The sequence below is a fragment of the Papaver somniferum genome, chromosome 3, assembly GCF_003573695.1.
Source record: "Papaver somniferum cultivar HN1 chromosome 3, ASM357369v1, whole genome shotgun sequence".
NCBI lineage: Eukaryota > Viridiplantae > Streptophyta > Magnoliopsida > Ranunculales > Papaveraceae > Papaver > Papaver somniferum.
In genome coordinates, this window is record NC_039360.1 from 22,087,380 (window position 1) to 22,100,247 (window position 12,868).

The window sequence follows — 12,868 nt, forward strand, 5'->3', positions numbered from 1 at the left end:
ATGAACTACTATTATACCGAAAATTTAAAAGCTCTGAAACATAGCGACAATGGTACTCGTTGAAAAGCTATCGTTGATGGCTTTCCGAATATATAAAATTTATTAACTTTTAACTTATATTTTGAGAGATATTTAATCTTTAAACTCTTATCTATTAAGGTTAAGAAGAGAGAGAAATTAGTAGAGAAAATAAAGAAGAGAGAGAAAATAAAAAAAAATGATTTTCGTGAAAAAGAAAAAGAAAAAATCCTTTAAATATTTTAATATTTTTAAATAATTATGAATCAAATGGAAAAAGGTGACTTTGAAAGAACACATGGGATCGTAGAAGGACCAAACCATATTTGTACCAGGTGGTTAAGGAAGTAAGTGGGGAGAAGTGTGATTGGATCGTGGGAAACTGGGTTGTTATGAGCATACGTCTGGATTTTACCCACATGGCGTTTGGAGTATTTTCGACGGAAGAAATTCCAATTTCCTTATTTTTTTACCATTTTTTATTTTCGGTGTCAAAATCTTTTGGGATTGAAATTTTCCAGCCGAAAAATTAGTTACCAACGGGAGAATAATTATCTCTTTTCAAAAACGAAACCCTAGTTAATGTATTTTCAAATTGAAGATAAATATACTCATATATCTCTCAGTAGAAGAAGAACAAAGGAACGGTTTCTGAAAAAAAAATTACACAAAAAAATTTGATTTTAATTGAAAGAAATCTTGAAAATGGCGATTCTAGAAGGGCGAAATCTTAGAGAAAGAAAAAAGAAGAATTATGTAGTAGCTGCTGATGAGGGTTTGGAGGATGAGATACTTGTTGATGACGATGATGATGTAAAGAAGACGACGGCAAAGAGTAGTCGGAAAAGGACTCTGGAGAAGAAGAAGAAATGCGTTGCTACTGAGGTTCAGAATAAGAGAGTAAAGTATAATAATGATGTAAGTAAAAAAATTAAAAGTTCAATTCTTAATTATTTTTGTGTGGTTGTTTTGTTTTCTTGATTATTTAAGTATTTTGAGGATGGATGATGCACATGCAGGGTACTAAAGTTCTATCCAACAACTGCCATCAATGTCAGAGAAATGATCGAGGGGATGTTATTCGATGTCTTAAGTGTAATGACAGAAAACGATTCTGCACACCCTGCTTAAAAAAATGGTGAAGATATTCTTCTCCCTAACCTCGATAATTTCATGTTTTTAGCCTATGATTAAGTATATGTTCAGCTGTTATGATTACTGCTAGTTTGAATTAAAGATTTTGATTCAATTACTATTACTTACTGCTACATGCTACTTTAATCGCTGCGAAACTGATTTCGAAAGTGTTCATTTAATTCTTTTTTTGGAGATGAAATGGAAATAGCTTAATTTGGTACCTCATAATTAATTCACATTTGTAGTTTCATAGGTCAATTTCTCGTAATTAGTTCATTTTCGGGCATCTTGCAGCACTAATTGGAAAATGCGAAAACGTGACGTAAATATAGATGGTGACATTTTGGGAAATTTCTCTGGATTTTCTTCTTTGTAGAGAAAACACACACAGAGGTTGTCTCTTAGTTGGATGATTAGAAAAAATAGTTTATGTGCTCTAGTTGGTACTTACTAATTTATGTATTGTGCGTTTACGAATTCGTATATGGTCGTCCGACAAAGCAGTTTAGTTTAAAGTTGGTGTCTGTCAAAATTTGAGTCTTGCATCTTTTCCTTCATGTAGTTTGCAATCTTATATATCCATTTAAGTTTCCGAGTTAACTGAACTGGTTTTACTCCATTTCGCTGAATGATGTTGGTTTATTTCCACGAAAAGGGAGCAGACACACTGCTGTCCGATAACGATTAGCTTTGTCATACGTATGAGATGGTTAACTATTACAAACAGTACAGCATATGATATATTCAGTTTTCCTGCGGTTCTTACTGTGAAATTCATGGAATGCAGGTATCCTGGATTTACAAACGAGTACTTTGCTGAGGCTTGTCCATTTTGCCGGGGAATGTGCTATTGTAAAGCATGCTTGCTCCAGTACACGGATTTGATGGTCAGTTGTCTGTGTATCATGTATTTGTTTTTTGCTTATGTCACCACTAGCCTTATCCGATATTTTGTTATATTACTTTTACCTGATTCATATATATTGGATTTGAAGAAAGAAGAATTGAAGCTTGAACCAGAAACCGAAGTTAAGTACTCGGTAATATTGTTAAATGCTCTTCTGCCTCTCCTGAAAGAGATTGCTCAAGAGCAAGAGAAGGAAAAGCAGATCGAATCAATGTTTCAAGGTATCTTCAGTCCATAAATTATGTTCTGCTGAGTAGTGTATTGTCTTACCTGAACTCGTGTGATTCAGATGCTTGTGACAGTTGAGCAGTTTCCCATATTTCTCACTATATTCTCCAATCAAACATTTTTTCCTGACAGGTTTAGCAGTCTCGGATGTAAAAATACAAGATGCTGGCTGTCACATTAAGGAGCGTGTGTACTGGTAAGTACTTTACCTTCATAATTCACCTCTCTTTCTTTTGTACAAAGCTAGTAAATACCACTCATCTAACACATTGCATGCACAGCGATATCTGCTCCACGTCTATCTTTGACCTCCACAGAAGATGTTTGGACTGTGAAATCGATCTGTGCGTTACATGTTGCGGGGAGATTCGGAAAGGTTTCGTACCGGGAGGTCTAGAGGAACAAATTTTAGATTATGTTGACAGAGGACAGCCTTATATGCATGGTGAGTTGCCATTGGAAACCTTGATAAAGCATAAATCAGTTGCTAAAAGCTCTGAGAACAAAGTTGAGCGAAAATCTAATTTAGAATCGAGGAATGATGGTAGCATATCTTGCACAACTTGTGGTGGTCTTTTCAAATTGATGAGTATTATGGGAAAAGATATGTTACCGAGTTTGGTAAAAGGTGCGGAGGAAGTAATAAAAAAGCATGAACACTCAGATGTCCCAAGACCTTCACAGGAATTCTCCTCCTTGATTTCTTCTGGCCATTTATGTGATGACAACAATTTGTTGCGGAGGGCTGCTTGTCGTGCAGGTGGAGATGACAATTTTTTGTTTTGTCCATTAGCCAAAGACATCAAGCACAGGGAACTGGAGCACTTTCAGATTCACTGGGGAGGAGGAGAACCAGTGATTGTTCGCAATGTAAATGAACTTTCATCTGGCATGCGATGGGATCCTCCAGCTTTGTTAAAAGCTCTTCACGAGAAAAGTAATTCCAAGGTGGTAAAGGGTGATTTTAAAGCTGTCGATTGCTTGGAATTAAGTGAGGTTCGCTTTCTTACTTGATTTATTATTATTTTTTGTTTTTTCTTTTGTTGGTATGTTGTTTCAGTGCCTCATTAAAAGAATAATTGGTCTTCTATTTTCTTCATTTTCTTGGCTTAGTTAGAACTGAGATATTGAAATTATTCTATTCGCTTATGGAGAATGAGGATCAGTTACAAACTGATATAAACTTCTTTTTGTAGTTTTATTTTTTGTACTGCAGTCATCTGGGTATATAAGTGTGTGCTGCATTATTTATTTCTTAGAACCTCAAATGCTTGATACTAAACCCTTATGCCATACAGGTGGCGGTTACTGCAACTGAGTTTTTCAATGGCTATTCAAAAGGTCGAAGACATGATAACTTATGGCCTGAGATGCTCAAGTTGAAAGACTGGCCGCCTTCTGATTTGTTGGAGGAGCGGTTGGGACGCCACTGTGCGGATTTTATTTCTAGATTACCGTATCAGTATTATACAAATCCTAATTGGGGATTTTTTAATCTTGCTACAAAGCTCCCAGAAAATTCTTTGAAACCTGATCTGGGGCCTAAAACGTATATTGCTTATGGGTATGCCGAAGAACTTGGCCGTGGGGACTCTGTTACCAAGCTTCATTTAGATATGTCTGATGCGGTATGCTTGTCTTCATCTTAAGAAACCTCTACACTGTTTTTCATTCATTTGCAGGTAGCTTGATTTATGTTGAAACTATTCAAAAATTGTTGTCACTCGTCATGCGTTTTCCTTATTGATGAAAGCCATAAAGATAGTTCTAAGGGGCATTACCTTTTTAATTTGACAATGTTTAAAATCAGGATAGAGTTTATTTTGTCAGTTGGCACTAATAGAAAACCGATTCTTTAAGTATGCTCCCACTCCAGTGAAGGGTCAGATTTTGATAAACTACTTAACCATCTCTTGCTTAATTCAAAACTTTAGCCGTGACTGATGTTTGTCTCTGGTGTCAATATTTGATGTTTAGTGCTCCTAGAGTTTTTACTTCTCTCTCCTAGTATTGTACAGTGTGGTTCCCACTTGGCCTTTCATTACCGTATGTATTTGTTTTTCACTTAAAAACTGAAGTACTAAAGTAATTTGTTAATCCTACTTTTGTACACCCAGGTGAATATACTCACGCATGCTGAAGAAGTGCCTGTTGATGATGAGCAGCGTACTGCTATAGAAATTTTGAGAAAGAAGCACATAGCTCAAGATAAAGTAGAGCTATACAACAAGAATAAGGCCAATCATTTACCTTCAGATAAATGCATTCCTGAACCAGATGGTAATGATTTACTTGATACAAAGGCATCTTCAGGTGAATGCATTCCAGAACGAGTTGGTAATGAATTACTGCCGGAAGCTAATATTAAGGTCTACACAAGAAGGGCAAAGAAAATGGATGCTGGAATTCCTTTGAAGGTATCTTCAGGTGCATCTACATTGAAGGTCTACACAAGAAGGGCAAAGAAAATGGATGCTGGAATTCCTCTGAAGGATTCCAGCAGAAATTCCGACGGATTAGGTATAGGGTCGAATTTGGAAAATGAGGTTAAAATTGTGGCAAAGATATCTGGTGATCAGGGGAGAAAACAGAAGGGCAAACTACTTGCAGCAGTTGGTGAAAGAAAGTCGGTGGGGCAAAAATCTAAGACTGAATGTCACGATGAGGGGTACACTGGCGAAACGAGTTCTAGTAGTCTAAAGATTGAAGGTGGTGCTCTTTGGGATATCTTTCGTAGAGAAGATGTTCCAAAATTGGAGGATTACATTAGAAAGCATTATGGAGAATTCCGGCACTCCTTCTGTAATCCTGTCCCGCAGGTAATAACAAACCCAGTTGTAGTTGTTTGTTTGTGTATTTTATGATAATTTTTTTGTTATTTTCTTTATTTATTTCAATTTTAGCTTTTCTCTATTTATTCATATGAACATGTACAAAGTTTTTTAACTTCACTCTCTTCTATATTACAGGTTATTCACCCTATACATGATCAGTCGTTTTACCTAACCTTCGAGCATATGAGAAAGCTCAAGGAAGAATTTGGTAGGTTGAAAAATGAATATATACATGTGAAATCAATTTTGCTTCCCTACAACATTTTTCTTTTAGTTTGCATCTGATAATGCTTTTGGTTTTGCATAGGAATCGAACCTTGGACGTTTGTGCAAGATGTTCATGAAGCTGTACTGATTCCCGCAGGTTGTCCGCATCAAGTGCGGAACCTGAAGGTATACATATAGATCTCTTGTTTCGATGAAGTTTATTCCTGGTTTTGTTTTTCCTATCTTTATCTTCTTGTTTCTCTGTTGATTTGTAGTGCTCTATCTCTCGATATTTATTTGTCTACGTTTGTGGTAGTAACATGACCTATGCTTAATTGTGTGTGTGTACGCACACACCTGTAATAATGTTGCAAAAATATAAAAGTACCAGAACTGATTCTATCCATCCAGAGCAGAATTTTAGATTGTTGTGTTGCAAACTTCTTCTGATGGTAGCTCATCTGATAACCTTGTTTGTGCAACTGCAATGTAATAATAGAATGCTATTCTAATTTTTTGAATCAACAAGTCTGAAATAGAATGGTACCTCATCCAATAACCCTTAATCAAAGGAGCTTTTTCTAACTATCCTTTTTCTTTTGATATAAAGATGATTCCTTGGTTACTAGTTTTGTGTCGCATCTTAATCCATTAATGTTTACTCTTTGCAGTCATGCACCAAGGTTGCAGTTGACTTTGTATCAATTGAAAATGTTCAAGAATGCGTTAAATTGGCTGAAGAGTTTCGCCTGCTTCCACGGGACCACAGGGCTAAGGAAGATAAGCTAGAGGTTGAATTTTGAGCACATCTTAGCTTGCATACTTAAAAATTATTAGGCTGTATCTTTATCCCCGAATCTTTTGTTGACGATGCTAGACTGATCTATTTTATTTTTTATGAGCAGGTCAAAAAAATGGCCATATATGCTGTCCAGAACGCTGTTACTTTTATTCAAAAACAGAACAAGTAAGTGTGTTGTACAACTGTGTCTGCCGTGATGCTATCATCATATCTGTTATTTTGAAGGGAAAAAAAAATCTAGTATGAGGCATGAGCCGCATTTCATTATCTTTTCTTGTTCTGAGTCCCAATTCTATGGTTCATTCATGAAACTATACCATGAGATGCAAATCTACAGCATGCACTGCATTTCACAACTAAGCCGTATCAGAGTTGGTGTTTATAACCACCAGGATTTTCCATGTTGACACAAGATTTTGTCATCCAGCATGGTTAAGTTAAATTTGAAATTTTTATAGTTGAACTTGTAGATTTGTAGTTTCATTAATATTAACGGAGTACACATTGCGTGCTGAATTTACTAATTATGTATGTGACAGGCTTGAACTTTCATTTTAACGTCATTCTTATGTATGACCAGGTCGGAGAAGAAAAATCCTGGGAAATCAAAATGAACTGATGAAAGAAGAGAAATTCAGTGTTGGAAAAGCCAAGAAAGGAAAAGGTCGAAACTGTATATACTGTAACAAGAATTTTGCTACAAGTAGAAGTTCCATTTTGGTACACAATTAGAGGTTCAAATATGTAAATAGAATTGTTAATAATAAATACAGTTTTTTTTTTTTTGCCATGATCCAAGATTTGACGGTGTCTTTAGACATTACCTGACTGGGCCTAACTCTTCCGAACTAACTAGACCTCCCGGCCCACTGCCTATCCGACCGCCATTTGAAGTAGATTTCTATTCCTAGGGGTGTTTCCTTTCCTTAGAATATTGCTGTAATCTTATACACAGCTGCCTGCTTGGGGACGACAAGAGGATGCCGCCTCTTTTGCAGTCTTCGTTAACCTTGCTCTGAAAATGGTGAAGTTGAGTAGTCCCTGAGTTATCATCAAGTGATGTGCAGGAGGAATTTATTGCAGCACTATCACAACTTGAAGAAATGGGTTATGATTGTGCAAAGTTATGGGTAAGATTTGATGCTCTAAGATCTGCAGAAACAGGCTAAGAGGAAACCCAGGTATGCCTTCTCTTCCTAGTATTTAATCTTCTGTCTGAGTTCTCCTACACTTCTGATCATCCTTGATCCTTTTCTTATTGCTTTGTGCACTGCCTGCTATAACCCTTAGTTATTGTTTTTTTTTTTATTACTTCGAATTTTGTTATTCCTGCATAAGTTGCGATTACTAGTACATATCTCACTAGGTACCTTTTCACTAATTCTTTACTATAGCTGAGATTTTTCAAGACTCAGAATCTTATTACTGCTGTTGAATTCATAGAAAGCTCTTTCTCAGGAAGATAAAATTGAGCTGATATTTTCTTATTATTACTATCATTATGAAAATTCTGGCATGGAACACAGGGTGTGGCCAGAAAAAAACACAACAGCATCTTCAAACACTTCTTGTTTTTGAAAAACCTGATATTTTATTCTTGTCTGAAACTAAGTCTCAAAGGAGCTTAATGAGAAATGTTTTAAGCTTTTTCCCCAACACCCACATTGTAGACACAGATGGAATAGTTGGGGGGTAAACAATAGCCTGGGTGGATGGCTTTCATTTTGAAGTGGTTCAGTGGAACCTTAACATGATTAACATCATTGTTAAAAACAATCTTCACTCTAAGGAGTGGTTACTGACTTGTTTCTATGGAGCTCCTAAGCATGACAATAAACTAGCAGTAATGGGTTACCTAGAAGACATTGCTCATAGAATTAATCACAACAAAATGCCTTGGTTAGTAATAGGGGACTTAAACATAATTTTTAACCGTGAGGAAAAGAAAAGTGGCCTTCCCTTTGATAGAGAAAAGGTAGAACTTGTTTTAAATCTAATTCAAAGAACAGGCTTAGAAGACTTAGGATTTAGAGGAAATATCTTCACATGGAACAACAAGAGGGAAGGTCAAGCAAACATAAAACGAAGGCTAGATAGAGCAATGGCTAATGCTGAGTGGAATATTGAATTCCAGGAAGCATTCCTTGAGAACTTAGTAGCTATAGGCTCAGGCCACGGGCCTATATGCCTCTCTCTAATTTCTAACCATCTGCATCTATGCCCAACTTTCAAGTTTTATGATACTTGGCTAAAAGAAGATTGTATCCAAGTCATAAAAAAATCTTGGAACCACATAACATCTGAATATCAAGATAGGGATCTATTGAAAAAAGATTTAACTCTAGGGGATAATCTAGGCATATGGAAAAGAGATTTCTTTGGGAAACCTAACAAAAAAATCAAAATTCTGCTAAGAGTAATAGAAAGCTTAGAGGCTAAAAATCCAGGAAACTGTAACACAGGCTTAATAATTAAAAGAATGTTGGAACTAGAAGCCCCATATGACACTCAAGAGGAGATAGCCAGACAACAATCTAGAAACAAGCTATTGCTTTAGGAGAAAGGAACACAAAAATTTTCCATGTTACAACACTAAAAAGAAGAAAAAGAAATAATATCGACTGCAATCAAAACACACTAGATAGTGTGGTTTCATCTAGAGATGAAATTGAAAATGTTTTAACTTCCTATTTCTCTGACTTATTTACAGATGCTTTTGTACCCACTGATTCTGAAATTTTCTCTCATTTAAAACCCTGCATTTCTATGGAAGAAAATGATACTCTAACTGAAATACCATCTTCAGAACAGATATGGGAGGTTGTTAGAAAGCTAAAACCAAATAAAGCACCAGGGTCTGACGGCTTCCCGGTTAGTTTCTTTAAAAAAAAATTGGGAAACAGTAGGCACCCAGATGGTAGCAGTTATTCAAGATTTTTTCAAAACTAGGAAACTTAATCCAGACCTCAACAAAACATTTTTATTCCTTATTCCAAAAAACAAAAATCCTAAAACCCCAGCTGACTTTAGGCCTATATGCTTATGCAATACCTCTTATAAGGTAATTGCTAAGACAATGGCAAATAGATTCAAAAAATCTCTGATAATGATCATTTCTTACCTACAATCGGCTTTTCTCTCTTCAAGGAAGATTTCAGATAATATTATTGTTGCACATGAAGTGGTGCATTCTATGAAAAAAAGTAGGAAGAAAATAGGAAATATAGGGCTAAAAATAGATATGTCCAAGACATTCGACAGGGTTAACTGGAATTTTTTGATCAAAACACTAACTGCTTTTGGTTTTTCTAAAGAGTGGTGTGAGTTAATGTTTCAATGCATCTCTTCTTCTAACATTGTTGTTCTGCTAAATGGCAACCCTTGTAAGGAGTTTAAACCATCTATAGGTATAAAACAGGGGGATCCTTTATCCCCCTATCTTTTCATCCTATGCATGGAAGTTCTATCACGCTTACTTTGTCACCTAGAAACAATTAAAAAAGTACAGGGTATTAAGTTAACTCCAAAATCACCGCCTATTTCACACTTGTTTTTTGCTGATGACCTTCTCTTATTCACTAAGGTTGATTTAGGAGGTTGTCAAAATATGTTGGATGCAATCAACATGTTTAGTATAGCATCAGGACAGGTGATAAACTTTTCAAAATCAGGTCTGTTTTTTAGCAAAAAAGTACACAATAAACACCAGGGTATCATCTCTAGACTATTGAAAATTAAAAAAAATTAACATAAAAGATACCTAGAGGTACCATTATTCATAGATAAATCTAAACTAAAAACTTTTGATATCATAATTGAAAAAATGGAACAACGAATCAAAACTTGGTTAGGAAAGATCCTGTCTCAGCCTAGTGAAATGGTGCTAAACAAATCTATCTTATCCAGTATTCCCATTCTCACTATGGGATGTTTTGTGTTACCTAAAAAAATGAACAAAAGAATCAATGATATCCAGAGGGATTTATGGTGAGGGAAACATACAAACTCGAAAGGAATATACATTAAATCTTTTGATTTTTTGTGTAAACCAGTAGACCAGGATGGGTTGGGGTTCAAAGAGGCAAACAAAACTAATCAAGCAATGATTAGCAGAATTGCTTGGAGGTTAGTAAGTCATCCTGATGACTTATGGGCACCGATTTTAAAAGGAAAATATTTTAAAAAAACAGGAGCTCTCCATTCCAAGAAGAATCACAAGCTTCTTGGATATGGAAATGTATCTTGCAAGGAATTGAGCACATAAAAAAATACAGCATATGGGAGGTTGGCGATGGAACTTTCATAAACATATGGGAGGATAAATGGCTACCTAATAGGATAGAGACTCTAGCAAGCTCTATGCCTATTGTAAATCCAATATAACACTTGTATCACGGCTTATCGACTGTGACATAAAGAAGTGGAATACTAATTTGTTACACTCTATGTTTGACACATCTCTGGTCAATGAAATCTTGAACATAAGGCTATATCTAACAGACCGGGGAACTTTGAAGAAAGATAAACTCAGATAGGTGCTTACCAATAATGGAGAATTTACTGTTAAATCTCTATATGCTAAGATTCATAATCAAACAGATGTAACCTCAATCAAAACAAAGAAGTTACGAAAAAAACTATGGAGCATGAACACTTCACAGAGAATCAAATTATTCATTTGGAAATGTTTACAAGACACATTACCTACAAAAAAGAAGCTAGGAATAGTCATGGAAGAAGAAAGGAAATGTGTTTTCTGCAAACAAAAGGAAGAAACAACTTTTCATTTATTCTTTGAATGTGATTATGCAACAACAGTATGGCAGTTACACCCAATGCCTTCTCAGGGAGTACTTTCTAATCTCTCCTCTATGAATATCTATTTTCTAGATATGTATAATAAATGGTTGGAGGGTGACCTGAACTTCATCTCAATGGCTTTAGCTGCTACCAAATGCTGGTTCATTTGGAAAGAACGATGTCTTAGAGTTTTTGAGACATTATAACTATTGGCACCCAATATCACAGTTGTCAGCAATAGTTCATAACACCAACACTTTACAGGCTCAATTATTTTGGACACTTCCAGCCATCAATTTCTTTAAATTAAACTGTGATGCTTCTTGGTTATCTGTTAAGACTAATGCAGGTTTTGGTTTTGTCTTGCGAAATTGGACAGGCACCTTCAAAGGCGCAGGAATAGGCAGTTGCAGGACAGAGTCAGCAGAAGAAGCTGAAGCTGTAACTCTGCTACATACTACAACATGGGCCATCACAAACAATTTGAAGAATCTGGCTATTGAAGGCGATAACCTAAACACCATAAAGTAATTACAAGGCAAACCAAACTTAATCAAATGGCAATGTGAAGCAATCTTAGATGAAGTTAAGAAGTTGGCGGAGAAACTAACCTGTTTTGGAGGATTTCATTTTGTGGATCGAAAAGCAAACAAAGTTGCTGATATGCTAGCTAGGAAAGGAAGAAACTCGCCTCAACGGTCTACTTTTTTTGCTGAAACACCACTGTTTTTAATTCCAACAATATCTTTTGACACTGTCAAAGCTTATGAGAGCTGTAATATAAACTCTAATTATATATCTTTCACTGAAGAAACTAATCACACAGATTCAGTCATCGGAAGGACAACTCAAACTGAGTTACTTCCACATGAGTCTGAATCTGCATATTAGTTCTCTTTACTCGTAATATATCTTGGTTATTTTCAAAACAAAAAAAAAGAAGAGCAATTTCAGTTGAAGGAGAGGGAGTTGGGATCAGATTAGAGGAAACTACTTCAAAGAGGAGAAACAAACAAGTTGAAGCAGCTATGTCTCATACTAGGAAGGCACTGCATTTTTGATATGTCTTTGTGAAATTGGATTAAAAATCACTTTGATTTCTTTGTGCTAAAGTAGAAATTAGTCCAAAAATTCTTATGTTGTTTTTTGATTCACTAGTAGACATCCAAAATTGTAAAGATTTTCACATACAAACTCTTTCTAAGAAAAGCATCCCCAAGTTAAGTAGCGAGAAAAATGCAGGCATACCCGCACAGGACTGTGAACAATGCCCACACCGAGCTCTAGTTTGCGGAAGCCTACAACTCATGGGGAGTGTTGGATATAGACCAGAAGAAATTAGAAAAAGAATAAAATAAAACATTCTAGGATAAGTGGTTCCTTGAACTTGGATAGTGAGCTTCAGGATTTCAATTGCAGCTTGTCAAAACTCTTTTGTGGTATCATAACTTAAACTCATGAAAGGATATCATCAACAGATTGAATCCCTAATGAAATTCAGTTCATGGGAAAAGAAAACGAAATAAACAATATTTTGTTGGGAATAGTATATAGGATAAAGAGAGAGCGAAAACTGAGAAAAGAACTCGCGAAGAATTGGGAGGTCACTAGATCAGTGTTGTACATACATATGAGAATTTCCAACCAAAAGAAGAGGGTAAGAGAGACTGTTACCTAAAAAGAAGGATGGTGTTATTAGTTTTATTTTTTTCCAAAACAATGGTCTTTGCTCGTGTTGAGATTATTAGTCCCACATTGTCTGGGTTATCTAAGATCCCGCGGTTTATAACTCTATGGGCCATTCCACTCATAGCCAATTGGTTTTGAGTTGGATGCCCGTATTCTAACATGGTATAAGAGCAGGCTAATAATCCCTTAGGGCTTACGAGGCTAGTCCCATATTGTTGGACAATCTAAGATCTTGCGCCTTATAAT

At 35.8% G+C, this 12,868-nt stretch overlaps 1 protein-coding gene across 3 annotated transcripts; it reads left to right on the top strand.

Moving 5' to 3' along the window:
- The first annotated feature begins 465 nt into the window (after positions 1–465).
- Positions 466–6,918, top strand: LOC113355522 (lysine-specific demethylase JMJ25-like). 3 transcript variants are annotated; one of them, XM_026598393.1, is made up of 14 exons: positions 466–936; positions 1,038–1,156; positions 1,943–2,042; positions 2,151–2,283; positions 2,423–2,486; positions 2,572–2,735; positions 3,084–3,286; positions 3,589–3,918; positions 4,408–5,109; positions 5,260–5,332; positions 5,432–5,517; positions 6,003–6,122; positions 6,237–6,298; positions 6,714–6,918. In XM_026598393.1, exons 1-14 carry the CDS (start codon positions 724–726, stop codon positions 6,745–6,747), a joined length of 2,403 nt encoding a protein of 800 aa, XP_026454178.1. In that variant the 5' UTR covers positions 466–723; the 3' UTR covers positions 6,748–6,918. The 3 variants fall into 3 exon arrangements, with proteins under 3 accessions (XP_026454178.1, XP_026454176.1, XP_026454179.1); XM_026598391.1 differs by having other exon boundaries at positions 2,572–3,286; XM_026598394.1 differs by lacking the exons at positions 466–936; positions 1,038–1,156 and adding an exon at positions 1,464–1,548 and having other exon boundaries at positions 2,572–3,286.
- The last annotated feature ends 5,950 nt before the right edge of the window (positions 6,919–12,868 follow it).

What these genes read in the sequence shown, in the direction of transcription:
- LOC113355522 (XM_026598391.1), top strand. Translation starts at nt 724, where the DNA reads ATGGCGATTCTAGAAGGGCGAAATCTTAGAGAAAGAAAAAAGAAGAAT. An exon ending in GAGTAAAGTATAATAATGAT is followed by an intron (nt 937 to 1,037) that starts GTAAGTAAAAAA and finishes ATGCACATGCAG; the next exon opens with GGTACTAAAGTTCTATCCAA. An exon ending in TCCAGTACACGGATTTGATG is followed by an intron (nt 2,043 to 2,150) that starts GTCAGTTGTCTG and finishes TTGGATTTGAAG; the next exon opens with AAAGAAGAATTGAAGCTTGA.